Raw genomic sequence first — 24,539 nt, forward strand, 5'->3', positions numbered from 1 at the left:
AAATCTAAGCATAGGTAAGAGGGTACATACATATTTTAAATAGATACGAATCATGTTTAAACACTGAATAACACCTGATAATATATGTGATCTTATTCATTTCAAATTGAAATGACCAACTCAGCTAAGAAAAGCACACAAAACCTAACATTTCCCATGAATGAAAAAATCGTGGGTATTTCTTAGTTTTATCAATCCTCTAAGTAAACATTCACAGCAATATAATAACATAAAATATTATTTTTTAATGTGACCTTTACTTTAATTTATAAACTGTAAGATGTGTAACACAACTTATTCACTTTCAGTTACAGTTACATATCTGATATACAATAATTAAATATATTTGTTATTGATATATGATGGATAACAAAGGGACAGATCAAACTGAAGTCGTTATGTGAAACCTATGAAGTGAAGCATCTTTGACGACTAACCTGGTGAGAAACTGCCGTCCATTCCAGACGGATTCCTTGTTTCCTTGAAACAAACGACTGGCAGTGCGGACAGAAAACTGGTCTTTTTCTTGGAACTGAAAAACATATCAACTTACAATTACACTGGAATCCACGCACTGTTACATTTTGAGTGATTATATTTTTCACAAAGATAAAGAAATTTATTCTATGTATCGATTTAGTGTTTACTTGTTTTTGACGAAATGCTGATGAATAAAAAGTATTGTTTTAAGATTTCCTTTAATGAAATTAGGAGCATGGTATGGTGTAACTATAAATGATTACCAAGCCAAGCCTCTTGTCAATCTCCAACAAGTCAGTGGATCCACAATACGTATCTGTAAATTGAAAAAATGATTATTTTAGAAATTCTATACGTGAATTGTGTCAATGAATTGTAAGGCTAAGAGGTTTAATAATTGATTACACAAATTATTACACAAAGCTATGAGTGTAAAGTATATGTAATAATTGTTTTAATGGTTATAAAATGATAAAATAGATGAGTTGCTTGCTTTCCTATCATGCTGCATACTATTTATTATTTGTTTTGTTCGTGTATCAATGGAATGGAGAGGTATTCAAATAAGCCATTGCGGCTTGTTTACCAATCCTGGTTCAATTTGTTTTGAATAAAATATGTTTACACTAAAATAGATGAACTGGTATAACTGGATAAATACCACCATATAGCTGGAATATTGCTGATTGCGACGTAATACTAAACTCACTCACTCAGATATAATGAGCTGACATTACATATAGACTAGTAATAAGTAAACTTATAATGCATGGGAGTAGTATACGTAGATCTAGGTGTCGAACTGAAAAGAATGAACATGATATAAGCATGTCTAATACACTTGCATGTTTTGAGCTCAATAGGTAAATTACTTACATGATGAAGTTTTACGTCCAGCAGAAATATTTTCGTATATTGCCTACTCCTGACAGGGTTTTGAAAAATCACCTATTTGTCACTAACACAATGAAGCTCGATCAGGACTTTTAAAGTAACGTGAATATGTTTTCAGATTTATTCACTGTTAATTATCTCTAGGCCTACATGTTGATGCTTGACACTGAGGAGGAGCAATTAGTGCCCATAATGCGATGAAAAGACCCTTAAGCTCATAACAGCCCACTGTTGTCAGTTTGGGTACTCACATTCAATCTGCTCATTTCCACCTTTCGCGGTCCCCTTTGATGTCGGCAATGTAAACAAATAAAACTATGGCGACCGGATCGCGTCCACGCGAGACTACCTAAATCATTATAAAAACACACAGCTGACATTTTAGGTGTATAGTGTATGTTTATTTTGTTGTATAACGCGGAAAGATATTGTCAAACTGTAATGTTAGATTTAGATTAAAAAACAACAACAAAGTGTTTTTCCCGTGAGTCTTTGCGAGACGCCATTTTCATAGCCGCCTCAGTTTTCCTCAGTGCACTGGAAGAGAGAATTCGCGACCTGGAAAAGAAAGATGGAAATGGCTGCGAAAAATTGCAGTACAACGACCCTGTCAGGGAAGACCAAGTTATTTTGTTGTCAAATAACGTTTAATGAATTATTATTTACTTTACGTACTGAAATCCGGATTGGTACACAAGCTAATCTATCGAATTACAGCCACTGGCCAATATAGGTATTCGTCACTATGCATTATTCGACTTACATGTTAATTTGGTGCAGCTAGACATTGAATTTATTTAATATCCGTTTGATATTGTTCATATTTTGCACATGGGTCATGAATCATCTCAGCTACAAAGACATAATTTCCGTTTTATTTTCAATTCAGTGCGTGTCATGGTTATGGCAATTGTTAACATGGCGGTCTATGGGGAAAGAATATATATGTTGCTCATGTAACTACAATGCGGAAAATTATGTATCTGTGACCAAGATGATTTCCTAACAACCTGCAAAATTTGACAACCAAATATGGAAAACTGAATTAATGAAAATTACACAGCTACACTAAAATAGCATGCAAGTCTATGAGAATTTTGCTGACTGAAGTATATTTAAGTCCCACGACTGTACAGTTTTGCTCGAACTATTTTCAAACGATGGTGAAGTAAAATAAGTCTATCTAAAAATACACTACAATTTTGAAAAATATAGCAAATAGATTATATATTTATGGATTTGTTTTATTCATTTAGGCTGTTGTGAGGAAACATGTGTCACGACTACTCCTGGAGGAAAAGATCACCCTCTCTTACTGATGGTATGTGTTTATGGTACACTACAAGTTTGTATAGACATAATTTTACTTTGAATATTTTATTATTATGCTTCCCTAGATACATTTTCACAAAATGAACCATACTAAAGTTTCATTTGCAAATGGATTTGAATAACCGGTATCTTAATCATGATTTCTAATTGGACCAAATAAATCCTAACTTCACACCTGTGTGAAATTGCAGTCAAACTAACCCCTTGATTTTACAATACCGTAATTACTCCAAGGTTATGTCACATGAGATAACTAAACTTCATTCATCAGGATGTTTATGTCAGGCCGTTCACTTACTGATTGCATAACCTAAAGTGATAAATCTGTAGTTTGCTTGTTGGTATAAATGTCGCTGCAATTGTTTGGGCTTTTTTTTAAAACTCGAATGAATGAATGGGGAAATGCAAAGAAAAGTAACGTGTTATTGTTTATTTTTTTTCAGCAAAGCTGATGATGTGTCTGGAGACTGTATAATGAATGACCAAGGATGGTCAGCAGGAACATGTGAAGGTCATTTTGACCTATCTGTAGTGACTTTTATTATAAATAGTAAATAATTTCAAATTAATAGTGTAGAGACAAGGTTTATGGATGTCAACTCCTTTATTATGTGAAAACATGTTTCAGAGTGAATGATTACCCCTTCGTCAGGTGTAAGCATTCACCCCGAAACACTGTGTTTTCACATAATAAAGACGTTGACATCCGTAAACATTCATGTCTTGTATTATTCACTTCAAAATACACCCCAAAGACTTAATGGTGTAAACATACAGTCACTACTGGGTGAATATACTTGTGCCTTCAACAATACGACTGACTGACTGAGTTTGGTTCTACGCCGCTTTTAGCAATATTCCAGCAACATCACAGCGGGGGACACCAGAAATGGGCTCAATACGAACTGGAAGAGATTGAATATGGCAATTTGATGAAAATCTATTACTAGTACCATTATTGCTATATAGAAAATGCAATAAATGTTCAGATATATACATAACGTATTATTACCTCTGGTTTGGGAATCATGTAACTCCAGAGCAAATTTTGTATAGATTGTGTGTCCTCTTTAGAAAATAAGATATTTCATTCGGTCAATGACGTGTGATGAATTGCATAATTTGAGTTTTGAGAAAACTAGTGCAAAGTGTGATTGTTCAATTAAGTTCTCTTTTATTCAAACTTCCCTTTGGATTACTCATTTTAAATCACCCTTGGCCTTTTTTAGTTTCTTGTTGATTGATGTTTGTGCAATTTATCAAAATAACCTAGTAATTCGTTATTACCTTCCATTTTCAGAAACTTGCACATCGCCTGAACAGACTTGCATCTATCGATTGGCCAGATAGACGAAAGAAAAGGTAGCGACAACACTCACCATAGACATGACATCACCAGTCGTGAGTGACGAAGATGACGTCAATAAGTTGCATTCCGTCTCCTTTGTCTGGGAGTCCAGCAAGCTTAGGGCATACACGACGACACTGAACTTGGAAAGAATCTACACCTCTACTGCTCTCGTCATGGCCAACGTGAGGACGACGATGAGGCATCCAACCAACCGGAGGGATCTCCGCCCAGGGATGCCCCTTATTGGGCTAACTGACCAACTCTTGCAATTTTAATTGAATTTATTTTCAATTTCATAACGTAATTTTTATTTTATTTTATTTTTGTATTGTAAGCTGTATGTTGTATTATTGTATGATGTATATCATAGTGGATGTTTGGCGATAGTTGTGTGTGGCAGAATACCAAGGCGTGCAAATAAATGTCCGATGCAGCTATGTTTAATTACTGTGTTAATTTGTATGTTATTGTTATTTTTCACCATTAGCATGATTTTTTAAATAAATTTCATATCTAACATGCTATTTCAAGATAATAAGTGAATGAAAGTTAAACTGATGAAAAATTACTACTTTGTTATTAATGATATATGTTTCCTTAAATTGGATTGAGTTATGCCAAAATGTTTTGCTGTTGTTGAGTGCTATATTACTAGTTATATGTATGATCTTTATTTGCCTGAAATGCTAATTCATATTCATGTTGAGAAAATAAAACAATGAATCTTATTATATATTCTGTTTTTCTTTAAGTAAATGTCATGATAATAACAAATTGCTTATATTGTTTTTAACAAGAGTTTATGATATGAATAAAGAAGAATGGTTAAATTTGACTCTTTGAAGCGCATATGAAAACCTGTGAACCTGAAATTGAAACGGGTAACTGAAACTATGCGGAAACTATGTCGGATTGTTTGTAACTGAAACTATGCGGAAACTATGTCGGATTGTTTGTAACTGAAACTATGCGGAAACTATGTCGGATTGTTGGTGACTGAAACCTTGCGGAAACCTGATGGATTCAAAGTTAACTGAAATTCAACGGAAACTTGTCGGAGTGTGGGTAACGGATACCTTGCGGAAACATGTTGGATTGTGGGTAACGGAAACCTTGCGGAAACCCTTAGAAAGTGGGTAATTGTAAGTTTTCGTTATTGTGGAAACTCAATGTAAAAGAATGGAAACTCACTGGATTCTAGGTGGAAACTTAAGTTTCAGTCCACTTTCAACCAGGTTTCCGCATTGCGGAAACCAAGTTATTTTTGCTGTGATTATTCAATGGAATTGTAGAGGACTCAAGTCTAATTTAAATGATATTTGCAACTATACTCACCAACATTGAAAACGCACCGCTTACAAACTTTGAGATTACTAAAAGTATGTGTAAGCAACTGATATTTTTAGTGGATAATTACAGATGGACGACTGACAAAAACAACAACACAGAAAAGACGTTCATTCATTTAGTTGTTTTACAGTCAGAAAGGATGAAACACATGTGGGGTCAAATCGTAATGTCAAAATCGCGCATGACCACCATTTGCAGATTTGCTGCCGGATGTTTTGTATCTGTTGTCGTCGCGAAAGACTGACCAATTTCGTCCCACAATAGGGGATACATCTGGTGACAGTGCTGGCCAATGAAATTACCGGGATGTGTTGCTAGGCCAGATACTGCATGGAAAGTATAGCTGTGTGTGCCTGTGCACTGTCCTGTTGAATAGTATGGACATCTTGGTGGTGATTAGACGTTATTCTGAAGTATGCGGTCACGATAGTAGAGGGCATTAATTCTTCCTTGACAGACATGTAGGGCAGTCCTGTGATTGTAACTTATTCATCCCCAGACCATGATAATACCACCACCCCAACGGTCTGTCTGAACCACACATTCACCAGCATAATGTTCACCACGTCTACGCCAAACATGTAATCAACCGTCAACATTAGGTAGGTGAAGACGTGACTCGTCAGCGACTACCACACCATGCCATTGTTGTAACCTCTTTTGAACATGCCTGTACGCTCATTACGGTGTCATTTTTCCATCACAAGGGATAACTATTTCAATGTGAAAACAATGAAGGATCTTATTAGTCATGTTGCTCCTTATTTAATCCTTGGATTTTTGAAAGAAATTGCATTAATTCATACATTGTGTACATAGTTGATTTTTAAGATCGGTAGAGTTTAAGCTGCAAATTAGATGGTCAGAGGCTGTAAACTTGAAGGGGGTTAAAGTATTATAAAAATATAGTCCTCCTGAGAGAATAAGTATGTCCCAAAACCTTTAAAGTCAGTTTTGACCTACACAATTTTAATCGTAGAATATTTGATTTAGCGGGCCAGGGTGAGGTGAGGTGAAATTGGGTTTAACGTCGTGCTTGAGAATATTTAGCTCATATGACGACGTGCATGCGTGTGTATGTGTATGTGCGGTTGCTTGTAATAGCCCAGACTTAAGCTGGTTTTATAGTGCTAGCCCACTGAGATACCATGCCGCAGTGAAGCATGAATACCCCACTCAGACACATTATACTGACTCCGAGCCGACCAGTCCTTGTTGTACCCATTAATGCCAAGCACCAGACAGGGACCAACAAGTACCATATTTTAACGTCTTTTGGTATGACGCGGTCGGGGATCGAACCCGCGACCTTCCGCTCTCCGGGCGGACGCTCTAAACACTACACCACGGAGGCGGTCAGTGGGCCAGGGTAAAGTTGTAACTCTTTGTTGTTGCAAGCAGTTCACGGCAACACGAGCTCTGTGAGGACGTGCATTATCGTCCTGAAACAAAGTTTCGACCTGTCCCGTGGGCCACTGGCCGTAAGATCTCGTCAATATACTGCTGGCCTGTCAAATTTCACCGAATCAAATCAGTCCTCCTGTTGAAAGAAATTCCTCCCCAGACCATGATAGTCAGCTCCATAAGAATCGTGTTCCTGTACCGTTGGTCTCACATAACGCTCTCCTCGACGGCGTCACATGCAATTGTCCATCCGTGAATCGCAAAAACAACAGCGGGATTCATCACTAAACATCACATGTCGCCATTGCCAGTTCCCCCACCTCTGACGTTGCTGAGCCCACTGATAACGAAGACGTCTTTGGTTATCGTCGCGCCTTTGAATGGACATTTTTGACTTAATACCTCTGTTACGGAGCCTGTTTCGTACGGTAGAGTTCGAAATGCATGTTGTGGCTCTGAAGAATTCAACCTTCAAATCCGGGGCTGTGACAAATCGATTCCTCAGTTCTCAGGAAGTTGTTTTGTCAGGGGTGGTTTTAAGGGGTCTTCCTCGACCGGTCCTCATTTTAACGCCCCATGTCTGACGGTATAGGTTGAAGTGACGGGAAATGACGCTCTTGGACTTCCTGAAGAACCCAGAAACACTATTCTGAGATTTTCCACCCTCTATCATGCCAATGGCCTGCAATTTCGGTGCGTTTGTCAGGTACTGTCGAGGTGGTATTTTCACAAGAGATAGTGGGACACTATTACTGTCACTTTTATAGCCTAGAATGCATCATGTAAAGGTAACATGGTGCTGACTTTGGTGTCAGCCGTAAGTGACTTCCGATCTGAGTTCGAATGCAATAAGCTTGCGACTTTTATGTAGCATTGTTTCTACTATAAATTAAAATCGGGGGTTCCCTTATTTCTTGTGCCTAGTATAAATAGATGTATTTTTTTTATTGGAAGTTTAAATTAGTAACTGAGAATGTTAGTAGATGTATCCTCAAAGGGGACTAAAGTATCATAAAATGATTGTCCTCCGGCTAGGGTCCAAAGGTAATGTAAGTCCCCATGGTCCCAAGTATGGTGATCTTCCTTCAGTTGCTGGCGACCTATAGCTATAGCCCGTTTTTATCTTGTGGGTTGTTTTAATGATTTAGCATTTTACACTGACCTTAATTAATTTGTGATAAGCTAGTCATATACTGTCCTTCGCTGACAGGTTTATAAAATGTATAAATATATTAATTCTACGTACATAACTATTTATCGTTACGATATGGCTGAAACATTGCTGATGTGATGTAAAATTTGAAATCACTCTCTAGCCCGGTTTTATATATTGCATTGTTCATAAAATTTGTTTAGTTTTACAGTTTCATGCTAGTTTTAATTCTCTATCTGTGATGATCTATTTATTCTGCTGTCTTTCGTCGACAGCTGTTGTTTTATTGTTGTTGTTTTGTTTTGTTGTGTTGTTTTGTTTGTTTGTTGTTCGGCTTTTTTTTTTGAGGGGAGGGGGGAGGGGGGTTAAATAATTTAATTGCGTTTATTATGAATTTGTAAGTTGTTAAAGTCACGATATGGCTGAAATATTGCCGGTGTAACTATAAATCTTAACTCACTCACTCGTGAGAAGACTGAAGTCTTGTTGCCTCCCTTTTTTAACATTGTGTAATACATTACACTTTGAAAAATAAATTGTTTTACAATGTAATATATCGCTCTCAATCCTTATCATGGTTTCTTTGTAGATCAATATCATATATTGCATAATGTATTCTGCTTATTGTAGCGGGGCTTGCAACTATTTTAATCATTTCATTTGTACACTTGTACACCACGAAAATTACCATTGCTGAAATACATACATGCACCGCGCAAAGTCTAGTTTTCATGAATCGAACAGCCATTTTACTTTTCCTCAATCAATTACAGCTACTTAACGTTTATTGATTTAAAAAGAAAAGGGTCTTAACAACTTAAAATCGACACCATTGTGTTTTGATTATCCTTGTGTTGTTAGTTTTGATCAATGTGCTGAGATAAAAGCCGTGAGATCGATGCCGGTGTCTTCGATACCAAGGGAAACAGTTGAAGACACCATGACAAATTGCTTACGCACCCGATCCGGATATCACTTTACCGGGAACAACATGGCGCACTCATTTCCTTTTTGTATACAATTAATATAGCATGAGCCCTTACCGATTATTATCACAGACACGAAAAGAAAAGCGTACTGTATCGTTTGACCACTGGACCTGTGTGCAGCTTTGTCTTTACAAGTACAAAAACACGTGCTTCTGAAATGTAAACACAACGAAGAGCCATAGCTTTCAGTACTCATTGATCCTCAAATCAATAATTCACCCATGACATGATTATCCCCCCTTGTTTATGTGGTTGAATCCTGTGTGACTTGGTTTGAACTTGGGTTACTCAAGCCGTCATTGATTACGACTTCCATCTGGACAAATCAAATTATCTTTGGTCTAATATATCCCGTGTTAATAGATATTACCTCCTGTTAAACGAAAACGTGATTGGGATAACGCATTAATTGACCTGTAAGGTAAATATCGTTTGACAATGCTGTCATAGCTGCAATGTAATGAAAGCCAGAGGAAACCGTCGACTGACGTTAATGATTGGAGGCTAAATCTTTAAAGACTGTGTGTAATGCTTGAAGATCTTAAAGAGATGGCAGGTCCCCAAGTTAACATCAATGAGATTATTTTTAGCGAATGAATTAATAATTTGCCATTTTGTGCAGTTCAACCAAATCGTGACGCATTGCGTGATATGTTTAATTTATAGTAATCATAAACAGACAGCATGCATACCCATAAACCTGTGTTAAACTACAATCTTTGTAATGCACGTTTTAAACCTGATCGAAATCGTAATATCGCTTACGAATTCTTCTCAAAGTATCAGTCTGTGTTGTAATTAGTTTCTATGTTTACTTCAACATGTTAGAAAGGAATAAATTAAGTGAACCCTAAAATGCAACGAAAAAGGTAATTACAGTGGACCATTTCACAATGACAGTTGATAGAACATACAGAATGTGTGATAATATTTCTGTGGCAGGAAAATATTAATGATTGCCTTAAAGGGGCACTGATCTATGGCTTCAACCCAGCAGTCTAACTCTGCCACCTTGGTCTCATCAGTTGCCGTGAGATGATTTGATAGCGTGACCCGAGACTGGGCTACTCTCTGTAAAGGGTAACTGACATCAACTATGAGACAATGTTTAAGGACAATGTATTTAATCCACTTACGTAAATATGTTTATACAATTATTGATTTGAGTGTATGCAAATGTTATTCATGCAAGATGGACGTTCTGTTGTATCATCAAAACAGTAACGACTCTTCAGCAACTGAATTAAAACTACACCTATCTGTCGTCATTCACTTGTTGCTCATTAAATATATTACTAATAGGTATAGGCACTCGTGAAGAGCAACCTCCTCGTGGAGAGTGCTGGTGAACGGTAATGTAATGTTATGGCCCCAGTGACATATGGGAGACAACTCCTGAAGCCTTGAGTGACACAAGCCAACTGGAAGTAGCTAGTTATCTCCCTTGGATCCAGGAAGTATGTACTTACCTCCCTTAGTAATGGCTGATTAAAAACCTGTGTTTAATGCCACTGTGTTTGTCATCCAAGAACATCAGCACTTACAGAACATAACATGGTGTCAGAATAGCAGGATAAGCAAGTTCCATGCCTGCAGCTCATTCTACAAGTGTCATTTCATTCTGAAGGCTGATTTCTAATCGGATGAGACTGTTTTTGTGAACAATAGTGTGAACAAGCTCAAATCAGCATGTCTACCTCACAAGTAAACCCCTGCATTGACTGGAGCGCCAAAAATCTACCAGAAGAGTGGAAGAAGTTTAAACAGCATGTGACATTAATGTTCAAAGGACCCTTGAAGAAAGTTAGTGAAGAAGAACAGTGTTCATATTTGCTGATATGGGTCGGTGCCAAAGGTAGGGACATTTACAACACATTTACCATGTCTGAAACTGAAGAAAAAAGCCTCCAAAGCCATTTTGACAAATTTGTACAATATGTAGCACCGAAAACAAGCATTATCTTCGCACGTTACAAGTTTCATACACGTTCGCAAAAGGAGGGAGAGTCAATTGAAGAGTTCGTAACACACCTACAACTCCTCGTTAAAGACTGTGCATATGACAAGCCTGAAGAAATGGTCCGCGATAGAATCATTTGCGGCATTATTTGAAAAACAATCTGCGAGAAATTACTCACACAAGGCGACTCACTGACAATGCAGCAGGCCATCGAGATCACAAGATCTTACGAAATAACTCAGTCTCACCTGAAACTGATGTCTGCCTCGCACAGTGCTGAGAACGTTGATGCTATCAACAAACACAGAACAAGATCCTACCCATACCGACATGGTCAAGAACACAAATCTGGTCAGAATGAATGCGGAAATTGTGGTGGGCATCATGAGCACAACAAGGAGAAGTGCCCTGCCAGAGGAATACAGTGCCACAAGTGCAAGAAGTGGAACCATTTTTCCAAAGTCTGCCGCAGCAGTACACAGACGCAGAGACCAATAAACAACACAAGGGCAAGAAGAAGATCCACACTATTGATTATGCTTTGGACTCAGATTCAGACACCGACCAATATATTGACGTCATCAATGGCGAAGCTAATGAGTTCCCCAACCAAGCCTTTGCCGATATCAGTGTGGATGGAGACCACACAATCAGCTTCAAGATCGACACAGGAGCACAAGTCAATGTCATTCCCAAGAAGGAATACGACAAGATGCCCGTCCAGCACCCACTCGAAGAAGCTGATCAGCGTCTCACCAACTACTCAGGACATGTTCTCAAAGTCCTTGGGCGTATTCAACTTCAGTGTCAGTACAAGGAACGGTCAGCAACCGAAAGTGTTTATGTTGTGGAAGCCAACGCACCTCCAGTAATAGGCCTTCCAACATCCTTGTCACTGCAACTCATCAAGCTTGTCCTTGCCCTGGAAGCCCAGCCGAAGGCAGAATCTCCTAACCCCATGACAAAAAGAATCAGTGCTATCTGACTTCAAGGATGTCTTCACAGGTGTGGGAGAATTCGAAGGTGAATGCTCAATACATCTTAAGCCAGATGCTACCCCTTCCGTGCATCCACCAAGACGCGTCCCAATCGCAATCAGAGACCGGCTGAAAGATGAGCTCGACAAGATGGAGAAGATGGGCATAATCTCCAAAGTTACCGAGCCTACAGACTGGGTCAACTCCCTGGTTGTCGTTGAGAAACCTCACAGCGGAAAGCTCCGAATATGTCTGGACCCCCCTTGATCTCAACAACGCCATCAAGCGACCACACTATCACGTGCCGACACTTGAAGATGCGCTCACCAAACTGACAGGATCCAAATACTTCAGTAAACTGGATGCAAGATCTGGGTACTGGAATATCAAACTCTCTGAGAAATCATCATACTTGACAACGTTCAACTCAATATATGGCAGATACAGATTCATGCGTATGCCATTTGGACTTGTCTCAGCCCAGGATGAATTTCAGCGTAAGATAGATGAAACATTTGGAGACCTCACAGGAACAGTTGCGATAGTTGATGATATCCTGGTTCATGGAAGGACCAGGAAGGAACATGATGCCAATCTACAAGCTGTACTATGTCGTTGTCGACAAAAGAACGTCCGCCTCAACCCTGACAAGTTATCCATTGGTGTCACTGAGGTCAGTTACTTTGGTCATCTCATCACAGCAGAGGGCACAAAACCAGACCCCACAAAAGTTGAAGCCATCAAGCAAATGTCGCCTCCCAAAGATAAACAAGAGTTGGACACAATGCTTGGCATGATCACCTACCTCGCCAAGTTCGCACCTTCCCTTCCAGAAGTCACCAGCCCAATGAGGGAACTGTTGAAGCAGGACGTAGAGTTCCACTGGGACAAACGCCAAAACGACGCCCTGGAGAAGGTCAAGTTACTAATCACAAGTGAGCCCGTCCTCGCCTTCTTTCATCCGAAAAAGCCCATTACTCTACAAGTAGATGCCTCGAAGAATGGATTAGGTGTCACCTTGCTCCAAGACAAGAAACCAGTGGCATATGCTTCAAAGGCTTTGACCCCTAGCGAGCAGAACTATGCTCAAATTGAGAAGGAACTTTATGCAATCCTGTTTGGTTGCAAGCGGTTTCATCAGTGCATCTATGGCCACACCGTGACCGTTGAGTCAGATCACAAGCCGCTTGAAAGTATCATGAAGAAACTTTTGACGGCAGCACCTGCACGCCTCCAGCGTATGCTGCTGCAATTACAGAAGTATGATCTACGTATCGTCCATGTTGCAGGAAAAGACATACCAGTTGCTGACACGCTCTCGCGCAAGTTTCTGACTACAAAGACGATGGGATGTCAGAAGAAATGGAAGCGCAAGTTCATATGGTACTCGCAAATCTCCTGTGAGTGACCACAAGATGTCACAACTACGAGACGCCATTAACAATGATGTTCAGATGAAACAACTGAGGACAACCATCCTCAATGGTTGGCCAGATTCAAGCGAATGTCCAGAAAGCATCATCGAATACTGGAATCATCGGGACCAACTTACCGTCATGGATGGTCTCATATTCAAAGGGGAAAGATCATCATTCCCAAAGGCCAGAGATCCGAGCTCCTCCAGAAGATCCACTCCAGTCACTTCCGGAATGGAGAAGTGCAAAGAACGAGCCCGTGACATTCTATTCTGGCCCGGCATGAACGCAGAGATTGAAGCTGCAGTTGCCAATTGTACAGTATGCTGTGAGAAACAGAGATCAAACAGCAAGGAACCACTACAGCCACATGAAATACCATGCCGTCCCTGGCAGAAGGTGTGTGCAGACCTGTTCACTTGGAACAACAAAGAGTACATCGTTCTGGCTGACTACTACAGTCGTTTCTTCGAAATAGACCAGCTCAGAAGCCTGTCTTCATCAGCAGTGATCCGCAAGTTATCCGTCAACTTTGCACGTCATGGGATCCCTGAAATCCTGATGAGTGACAACGGTCCACAGTTTGCATCAGCTGAATTTGCAGACTTCGCCAGCAGATGGGACTTCAAACATATTACATCAAGCCCCAGATATCCTCAGTCCAATGGACTAGCTGAAAAGTGTGTGCAAATATTGAAGAACATTCTCGACAAAACATACAAGGATGGCATTGATCCACTCCTTGCACTGCTAGAATATCGGACAACACCAGTTGACAACTTGGCTTCGCCCGCGCAACTTCTGATGAGCCGACGTCTGCGGTCAGTGCTTCCCACCACTGGCAAACAACTTCAGCCCAAAGTTGTTGAACCTGCCGATGTGTGTGCAAGACGCAAACAAGTTCAGTCCCGTCAGAAACTGTTCTATGATCGAGCCGCCAGGAATCTGCCACCGCTTCAAATGAATGACAGTATCTATTTGCAGACCGCTGACAAAACCTGGAAGCCAGCCCAGATCACCAGAGTAGATCCAAATCGCTCATACCAAGTGCAGACAGCAGATGGTGCCCAATATCAACGCAACAGGCGCCACCTAAGACACACACCAATGAGAAACCCCAGCAGCAATGCCGATGATACACCAACGGACTTAACATCAGTGCCACTCCAGAAGGTGACAGCATCAACATCGTCCAAACCAACACCGTCCAAACCAATGACTGTTACCAGATCTGGAAGAGTCGTAAGAGCTCCTCAAAAGTTGAACCTATAGACTGCAAAGTTACCCTAGTTGATAGTTCTTAGTTACTCAGTTAGTGTTGTTTAATTTACATGTTATCAGTTCGTGCTTTATCGTTACCAGAAAATATTAACGGACCAGTTGTAGTGATCTTGTTTCTGAACTGTGCCAAAGACATCTGGTCCGCCAGTGCCAAGTAACAATACGTGTGAACGCCCACGTGTATCAGTGTTGACATTATATACAAGATATCTTCTCCTATAACATTCTGATAGTATAGCATCCATATCCTAGTTGTTATGACAAACATTTTGTTCAAAAGAAAGGGGATTTTATGTTATGGCCCCAGTGACATATGGGAGACAACTCCTGAAGCCTTGAGTGACACAAGCCAACTGGAAGTAGCTAGTTATCTCCCTTGGATCCAGGAAGTATGTACTTACCTCCCTTAGTAATGGCTGATTAAAAACCTGTGTTTAATGCCACTGTGTTTGTCATCCAAGAACATCAGCACGTACAGAACATAACAGGTAATAGCTCTTCCCCGTGTGGATCCGGAGCAGAATAGGTCCACAGCACCCCATTGCTATTCGTAAGAACTGGGCAGCCTGTTTGCCGCGGGTTGCGTCCCTGTGTCGGTGGAGGAGGGATTCTGGTGGTTGAGGGCAAGGGAGCCTTTGGCACAACACAAAACTTAGACCCTGACTTCACCTAGTGAGTGAGTGAGTTAATATTTAACGTCACATCGGCAATGCTTTAGCCATATTGTGACAAGAAGAATGGCGTTGATTAGGAATATGTGTATACTATGAAACCTGTCGTCAAAGGACAGTAAAACAACTAGACTATCACAGTTAGAATTAAAACTAGCATGTTAAGTTAAAACGAATAGCACTATTTGGACAACACAATATACAAACAGGCTATAGGGCACCAACAACTGAAGTTAGATCACCATACCAGTGTCCATGGGGACCTACAGTACTTTTGCTTCCTGCATGGACCCATGCTGGGCAACCCCTTAAGCCAGGATGTGCCAATGACAACTGGCTGCAACTGTGAGCGGACATCAAGCGTTCAGTTGGTATGGCATCAGGTAGTTAGACCAGAAGTGAAGAAAACTGCTCCTCTGAAGTCTGCAAAAGGCGAGACAATCACCGACCGTGATCAACAGGTAAAGCGATGGGTCGAACACTACTCAGAGCTGGGAAGTCAGCAGTGCTGCAGCCCCTGTACGGCCTGCTTTGCCTGTGCTGGAGGGAAGGTGCAATCCCCCAAGACATACGTGATGCCTCCATTGTGACTCTCTACAAGAACAACGGTGACCGCAGTGACTGCAACAACTACAGAGGGATCTCCCTCCTGAGCATTGTCGGGAAGGTATTTGCCCGCATCCTCCTCACCAGGCTCCAAACACTGACAGCTCGAGTCCCAATGCGGCTTCAGGGCGGCTTCAGTGCACCAACTTCAGAAGAAGTGCAGAGAGCAGGGCAGGCCACTGTATCTGTAATTCATTGATCTAACAAAGACTTTTGACCTTGTCAGCAGAAAGAGCCTCTTCGATCCGTCTCCTCGAGAAGATGGGCTGTCCTCCTCAGCTGCGCATCATGGTGATTTCCTTCCACGAGGACATGAAGAGCACAGTTATGTACGACATTACCAGAGTCGTATCGGGTCTTGCTCATCTGCCTTCGCTATCTCCTTACACACTGAAGAGGCCATGCAGAGACTCATGGACAGGGTCGATCGTGCCTGCAAAGAATTTGGACTCATGATCAGTCTGAAGAAGACCAACTTCAGTGCACAGGTTGCAAGCCATGCACCCTCTATCAGCATCAGTGACTACACCCTGGAAGTGACAGAGGACTTCATGTACCTTGGGTCGACCATCGCTACCAGCCAGTCACTTGACATAGAGATCAACCGGTGGATAGGAAAAGCCTCAGCAACCATGGCCAAGCTGTCCAAAAGAGTGTTGGACAACAAAAAGCTCACAGAGAATACCAAGATGCGTCAGGCACTCTCCTGTACAGCGCCGAAACATGGACCACCTATGCGAGGCAAAAACGCCGTCTGAACACCTTCCACATGCGCTGCCTCAAACGCATTCTGGGCATCACCTGGCAGGACCGAGTACCGCACAGCAACATCCTGGCCAGGGCTGGAATCCCAAGCATGTTCGCCATGCTGAGTCAGAGTCGTCTACGCAAGCTTGGTAAGGTGCATGGAAGATTCCCAAGAACCTACTCTACAGCCAACTTGCCACTGGTACCAGACGCACAGGACGCCCAACTCTCAGGTTCAATGTTGTGTGCAAACGTGACATGAAAGTGTGCCACATTGACCCTGATGCCTGGGAAACAGCGGCTGACGACCGTGGTTGCTGGCGTCAAATGGTGCAGATTGGAATCAGACAAGCAGAGGAGATAACCCAGCAGGCAGCAGAGAAACGAGCATGCCGCAAACAGCTACTTCTTTCCAGTGGTCCTGCTTCGTCTGCACCAACTGCAACAGAGACATCCAACATTCATTTCAGAATTGGGTTGCACAGCCAAACCACGGACCACAACCACCCTCCGGGACTGCACTGCCAACGATCACATGTGGTCACTTAAAGCAAAATATGATTGATACTTCTGTGTTGTGGTCAAGGACTATGGAATTTCACTGATCAGAGCCACAATGTCACAACGGAGCTTTCAGGAACTAATGGATTTATTGCGAGTTGATAACAAGGAAACAAAATCAGTCCGAAAACAGAAGGATACATTTGCAGCAGTCCGTGACATATGGAAAATGTTTGAATGTTCTTTGCGACGGTACAACCTGAAATTGGTAACGATATTGAAAAGAGAAATTTCATAAATATGATACATGACATTTTATAGTATTCAGATATCGTAAAAATTTAGGAAACTAGAAAACATAACTTATCAATAAAACTTAACTGTGATTAATACATACTTGCTGTTGAGATCTAATTGTTGACTGGAGGATATGCATTGTTTCTTCTCTCTGTGAACTAGCAATTACTGTAAATAGGGCCTTGTGCAAAAAATGGTAAGGGAGTAAACACTTTTTAGGGTGTGACTGGGCTTCCTAGGCCCAGGGTAACAGGAAAAGCAGGCAGAAAGGGTAGCAGGACAAGTGTTAAGGCAAACCATGTGAGCTTCAAAAGTTTTGAATTCTATTCATAGCAAAAAGGTGAAGATATACTTCCAGATACACCAGCACAGCAAAAATAACTGCGTTTCCGGACCCCGGAAACCTAACGGAAACAAAATGGAAACTTAAGTTTCAACTAGGTTTCCGGAACGTTTCTCTACATTTCCTTCAAGTTTCCGGAAAACGGAAACTTACAAATTACCCAGAAACCGGCATGGCTCCAGTGCGTTTCCGTTACCCAGTTTCCAGTGAGGGCTCCAGTGCGTTTCCGTTACCCAGTTTCCAGTGAGGGCTCCAGTGCGTTTCCGTTACCCAGTTTCCAGTAAGGCTCCAGTGCGTTTCCGTTACCCTTTTTCCTGTAGGGCTCCAGTGCGTTTCCGTTACCCAGATTCCTGTATGGTTCCAGTGCGTTTCCGTTACGCAGATTCCTATGAGGTTCCATTGGGTTTCCCTTATCCTCTACTTTCAGATGGTTTCATATACATTGTATTTACTTAGTTCAATTATGATTCCCTGTGAATTTCGTTTCTATTAAACACATTTACCATGTTCCATAAGTTTCAGTAAATCAGAATCTGTATGGATTCATTTGGTTTCAATCATAAGTATTCAGGGATTACCATATGTCCATATTAAATTATGATTATTCAACTAAATTAAGTGTAGTTGAAATGAGTGTATTATATATTTGACTGTATTAGGTCATATATTTTATTCATGATACATTGAAATATAAAATAAACTCATTTCAACTACAGTTACCTCAACACCACATGGACATAGAAATAAATAAATACAAAATCAGGCATGTCAGTCGTTTTCTCTTTATTCATCATAAACATATCATATCTATGTTTCAATGTTACAATTAAACATTGACACAAAGCACAGAGAGAGAGAGGGGTGTGTGTGTGTGTGTGGGGGTGTCATCACAGGCCCTATGGATTTGAAATTTTGTATGAGTAGTAGTTTGTTCAAATAACTATTATGGAGGGGTTGACATTTTTTAATTTGAGGGACATTAATTTTTAATCTTAGTCTCAGAAACAACAAATTTAGATGTTCTTGTCCTAAACAGGGTGACTACAGGAGATGTACATTCCATCCTATTTCTAAGACCTTTAGGTGGTTGGAAAGCATCTTGTTGGATGGTGTCGCAATTGCAAGTTCTTCATTTTTGCCGCTGGAGCTTCAGACACCACTGGCGATGTCAATTCTAGGGTTAGGACTGCAGCCACCTTCTGTGTTCTTTTCTCTGCCCAGTTAGATTCTTCAGGAGGTGTTGGAGTTTCTGGGGGAAAAAATGAAATTCTTGCACTGCGAAAGTTATGTCCAACATTTATTCTTGAGAGTGGCACTTGTTCTAATTAGATAATGGCACATTACGGTGATGGGTAATGACATGTGATAAGGAAAGTTATTCTATTACAGGTATATAGCGATGTGATAATATGTAGCACATCATGTCAGTGACTCAGGGTGTTTTAAAGTGGTGTCAGGAAGTGTATAAACCGGTACAAATGATATTATATAATCCAGTTTCAGGAACTTACAGATCAGATTCTTTTGTTTCTTTTAGCATCTTTCCTGTGTTTTTCTTTCCTGTAATCTGCCGACGTCGATCGTCCGTCTTGCTCCTCCAGATTATCCAAAAGGTTTCTATTAAGAAAAGGAAATGAATTAATTTTCATTCGTCCAATAATAGATTATTACAATCCGACACAAACATTCATAAGTTTGATTATTATCATGTATCAAAACAAGTAATAAGTAATTGTGGTATATCAACTACATGTATATGCATTACTGCGAGGGTGTGAGAAGTTTTCTATTAACATGACAGACATGATTATGCAGCAAATATGCACTACATAATAGTATGCTGTGTCAATTCTACTGCTAGTACCAGATACCTGACAATGAAATAATTAGATGCTAGATTTACCCAATGGTGAACAAGAAACGAATTAATTGTATTTTGTATTACTGACGTGTCTAATCTTATAAAACCCAACATATATCTTGATTATGATGACGAGCAATAATAAAACTTGGGGTAAGTTTTTTACCTTAAATAAGTAACTTTTAATGGATTTTCAAGGTACTCGGGAACTTTTCCATGATTCTTCTCACAATAGCCTAAAACAAAAAGAGACACACATTTGGATCATGAACATATGTCGATTGGTAATATTTTCCACCGGAATATCATGTACTACTGGTTTCATCTATATTTGTTGCCTTGCTGGATACATGTATAACAATTTCTTAAAATATATTTTTATTCCATCAATAACCTGGAAAGGTGAACAAGCCAAGTGTCTTATATAAACGCCGCTCCAGAAAACGGTTCCAATGTAGCTGGATACAAAATTGAAATAGTCCGACAAGAAAAGAATAATACTGAGACAAAATTACACTCAGAAAAATGACTGAAGAATAAATATTTGGTTATGGTGTTGGTTGTGCCCAGCAACAAAATGAGCTGCCGCAGGAAATAAAAATTATATAAACATCAGACTCAACGTACAGGAACACAAGGGTATTCTTGTCTTATGGTTATATTTTAACGGAATGTTCAGCTGGTATCAACAATAATGTTGTTTTTTAACAGATTTCACACCAAAATGCAATGTCCACATTAATAACCGTGGGAGAAATCGAAATGCGAGCGCACCGTTACTGTAGATTCCTACCGAAAACGTTTAATTCGATGCAAACTGACTGCTATGATAAGAAGAAAATAATTAATTTTATCTGAAACCTACCTGCCAATTTCTCTGTCTTGGGTTTCCGTTGAGATCGCTTGAGTTCCCGGATCCTTGTTTCCAAAGCTTCGATTGTCAAGTTTGTTGCCATGTGTCAAGAAAACTATAGCAAGTATACAGACTGCCATTTCTACTACCTTACTCTCATAGACTTACTTGAAAACAACAACGAAGTTTTTTCCAAGCTCGCGCGTGTACGTTTGAACAAAGATGGCGACATTTCAAACAAAGACTTATGGGTAGTCAATTAGGTTGTTTTTTTCATTTCTATTGTTAACACGCCAATAGTCTGCTTACCCTTCACAAGCTTGGAAAAACACTGATAACTGCAATATGTGTTTATGTAAATTGTTTGTTTTTACAATGTCCGTCACATCTCGCGAGGCCTCATTCATTCCAAATCAAGCGCTTCCGGTTTCGGGACAACAATTTTAGTATGTGATCTGACTGCCAGGTGGGCAGCACATGCTACCTCGACCGTGACGGACCCAGGGACTGGGCAGCTGTCAACCATGGCAGAATTTCCTCAACCTAAAGAGTGAAACAATATGAACGGTGGATGTATTTCCCGTAATAAAGTACTCCAGAAATCAGTATAAGCTTTTTTTCAGATTTTCCGACGCGTTGATCGTATATGACCGATCCAATTTGATCCTATTTCTGTGTTTTTTACCTGATATTTAGTCATATCAAGAACAATGTGATGGTTGATCACCTATTATTTTAAAACCACACAGCGTAGTTCCCTAAGATTCTGTAGTAAATTAATATTGCATGCAATAGAACGATTTTACCCGGGTTTTTTTGTCATCTAGTGAACTTATAACAGGTATAGTACTACATGTTATGTAATATATGCATGCAGGTGCAGCAAAAGGAATTATCAGCTGAGTTAAAAAAACAAACACAGATGAAAGGATTAACCGATAACACGCTAATTGATTTATTACTTTTATCTTGCACGACGTCTTTGTCAAAAGATAGTCTTTATGTTTGTAGAGTTACTAACGTATACTGAAAAGGTTTAGTACCGTGACGTAGACATTTGTGATGTTTGTAACAACAATAAGGGCGACACACAGGGATTTTCAGGTTGACCGCACTTGGAGAACAATGGACATAATCTGTGATGATAGGCATGCAGGTGACACTAAATTCCCAAGTTGGAAACAAAATAAATTGTACAACGAAGTGATATCCGTAGAAAATACCAGATGTTAGATAATATTTTACATATTCATGACATGGCAACAACAATAAAATCCATTAAAATGACATCTTGAGACAAATTATTTTAATCATCATAATGATAAAACAATTTCATAATACATGTACATAGTACACATCCAGTCTACACTGCAGTTTCATTAAGTATGAAACTGCTTCTGCGAACGCAAGTACATTTATTCTTCCTGTTGACAAATCATCAGTGGTATTGTAAAATATATTTATCTTACATGTTGTATTTATTGCCACAGCGGATATTTATAAATTATACCTTTATATCATTGTTGACACGTTCGTGGTTACGTATGTCAGGATGTTTGGTGACTATGTCATCTACAGTGGAGACAGCTGAGACTCTACAACATACCCAGCACATCCAAGATGTAGCATTTCTCTAAAGCGTACCATCCATACATACAGCCTCGTGAAGTCGGAATGAACTTTTACTTTACACATGTAACTGCTGTTTTGCCATAATAAAAGTGATGAATTTGAAAGTATGGCCAGCATATTATGTACCAAATTGATGAGTTGGTGCTTACTCATATCAATCAAAACAAGCTAAGTGAGTTCAATTTCATTGATTTTCATCATGTAAGTGAACAAGGGGTGAGTTCGTGTCACCTATTTCGCTAGGTATTTCAGATAGCTAATCCCTTAAAACAACATGCACCGTTTCTAAAGAATTGTGACATTATGTAAAAACTTGTCAGGTGTATTATCTTTGGTGTCCAGTGAAACCCGGTCACGTGACATGGAACAGTTTTGGGGCAGCTGCCGATGAATGGCATATCGTTCCATTATGTGGATACTGATGGATACTTTTCTCGAACAAGGTAATAGCCCATTAGTTTTGTTATAACGTTAGTTGGTTTTAAGTTTGATATCTGTATTTTGTTTTCATTTCTTGTAGCATTCAACAAAATTATTCCACAAACAACATTGTTCATGTGAGTTATAAGCCCCCACCTCTCCTCTTCTGACAATCCAGGGGCGTACCCAACAAGATCTCTTAGTTTTTCAGGTTGTAAACTGATTCCCTTATATTTTAGGTACTCTATGACATATCTAGAAAGCCATTTAATAAATTTATGAGGTTCCAAAGTTCTTATAAATATGATAATGGATCAATAATGATAATGCTATAATTAAAAGGCAAAACGTTCATTGACTTAATTTTCTTTCAATCCCAACATTTTTCACCACTGGCAGATGACGTTAAACTTAAACATATTTTATATCTATAAGTCTACTGTGTAATTTGTTGAAGCCTGTATTATGTTCTTTATTGGATATTTACGAAACTATTGTCCTTTTTTAGTACAGTTATGCGTTATGTGCATAACCACACCCAGTTAGTTGTATTAGTATGTATCACTTTGAGAAAAACAAATGGAAAGCCAATGGGTAACTGAAACCTAATGGAGCCTTATCGGTTCCTCAATAATTTAAAGGCATCTGTGAGTGTACCTAACAAACCGTTAAGGAGACAAAGTAGAATCTTAAGTTTCCGTAATATGGTATAACTTTTCCTGAAATTATTCTTCTTTCATGTGACAGTATCTTTTATTTGAATTCTGGTGTACAAAAAACACTGAGATCACTAAACTGAAACTTATATACATGGAATACATAGACAGTTTAGCGTAGGTTAATGTCGGTTATATGCGGTATATACTGGTATATATGGAGTAATTTCCTCTACGTTCGTTTCATTGACGTTCCCATCAATGATGGTTTCCAGCTGCTTTATGCAATGGAAACTACCAATGATACTTTACTTTAAATTTCCGTTTCTGGAAACTAACTTTGTTGGTTTCCGGTAGTTTACAGTCGCTGAAACTAACCTTGGAAATTTAAATTTTAATGTGTGCATTATATATAAAAACAAATTACCTGTCTGCGAAAGACAGTAAAATAACTAGTCTATCACAAATGTACACTAAAAACATATAACCATAAACACTTTAACAGTACAGTATAAAAATGGGCTATTGCTTTTCCTCCCCTGCATGGGCCCAAGCTGGATACTGTATATAGAAATTATTTTACAAGTGTAACAGTAAATTAATATAGCCCCCAATGGAACAACACAAAGCTAAGTTTGCCATTTCATCTAAGCTGAAACCAACAGACTTGTCAGTATCCGGGTACAGAAACCTAGCTGAAACCTACATTACCCAGTATCCCAATAGGTTTCCGCAACAACGGAAACTAAGTCATATTGTTATGAATCTTTCAGCGACCTGAAACTAAATGGAAACTCATAATGACAGTTTCAGTTGTAGAAATCAGACGGAAACCTAGATTTGTTAGTTTCAATTTTGTAAACTACGCGGAAACTCACATTGTCTGTTTCCGGATGCTGAAACCTAGCGGAAACGTACATTACCCAGTATCCATTAGGTTTCCACAAAAATGGAAACGAAGTTATTTTTGCTGTGCAGATCCTATCGCTCTGGCTGAGTCGTTTGATGAGTTCTTTAAAGACAAGATCCTGGATATCAGACAACGTCTGTCTTGTCGTGTCACCGATCAGCTGCATGACCAGCAATCTGTGTTCCAAGGATCGCCTCTCTTTGCTTTTCAACACTTTTCTTTATCTGATGTGAGATCACTTATCATGGAATCGAATAAGACCACTTGTGCCTCGGACCCTATGCCAACACAGCTTGTTGTGGATCATTTAGATTGCCTACTTCCGGTCATCACAGATATCATAAACAGTAGTTATTCAACTGGCATACTTCCTCAATCTTTGAAAAATGCAATCATCAAGCCTCTGATTAAAAACAACAAATTGCACAGTTCACAGCGGAAAAGCTATCGACCTGT

General features: G+C 39.6%; 2 protein-coding genes across 2 annotated transcripts; both read left to right on the forward strand.

The window, feature by feature from the left end:
* Window positions 1-13,305: 13,305 nt before the first annotated feature.
* On the forward strand, window positions 13,306-14,577 carry LOC124285102 (uncharacterized protein K02A2.6-like). The gene has a single exon (XM_046721256.1). It carries the CDS (start codon window positions 13,306-13,308, stop codon window positions 14,575-14,577), a length of 1,272 nt encoding a protein of 423 aa, XP_046577212.1.
* A 1,149-nt stretch (window positions 14,578-15,726) lies between these two features.
* On the forward strand, window positions 15,727-16,621 carry LOC124285103. Its single transcript, XM_046721257.1, has 2 exons — window positions 15,727-16,050; window positions 16,208-16,621. Exons 1-2 carry the CDS (start codon window positions 15,727-15,729, stop codon window positions 16,619-16,621), a joined length of 738 nt encoding a protein of 245 aa, XP_046577213.1.
* The last annotated feature ends 7,918 nt before the right edge of the window (window positions 16,622-24,539 follow it).

Source organism: Haliotis rubra, unplaced genomic scaffold (assembly GCF_003918875.1).
Source record: "Haliotis rubra isolate DU_JTF1 unplaced genomic scaffold, ASM391887v1 Scf352, whole genome shotgun sequence".
NCBI classification, from domain to species: Eukaryota; Metazoa; Mollusca; class Gastropoda; order Lepetellida; family Haliotidae; genus Haliotis; species Haliotis rubra.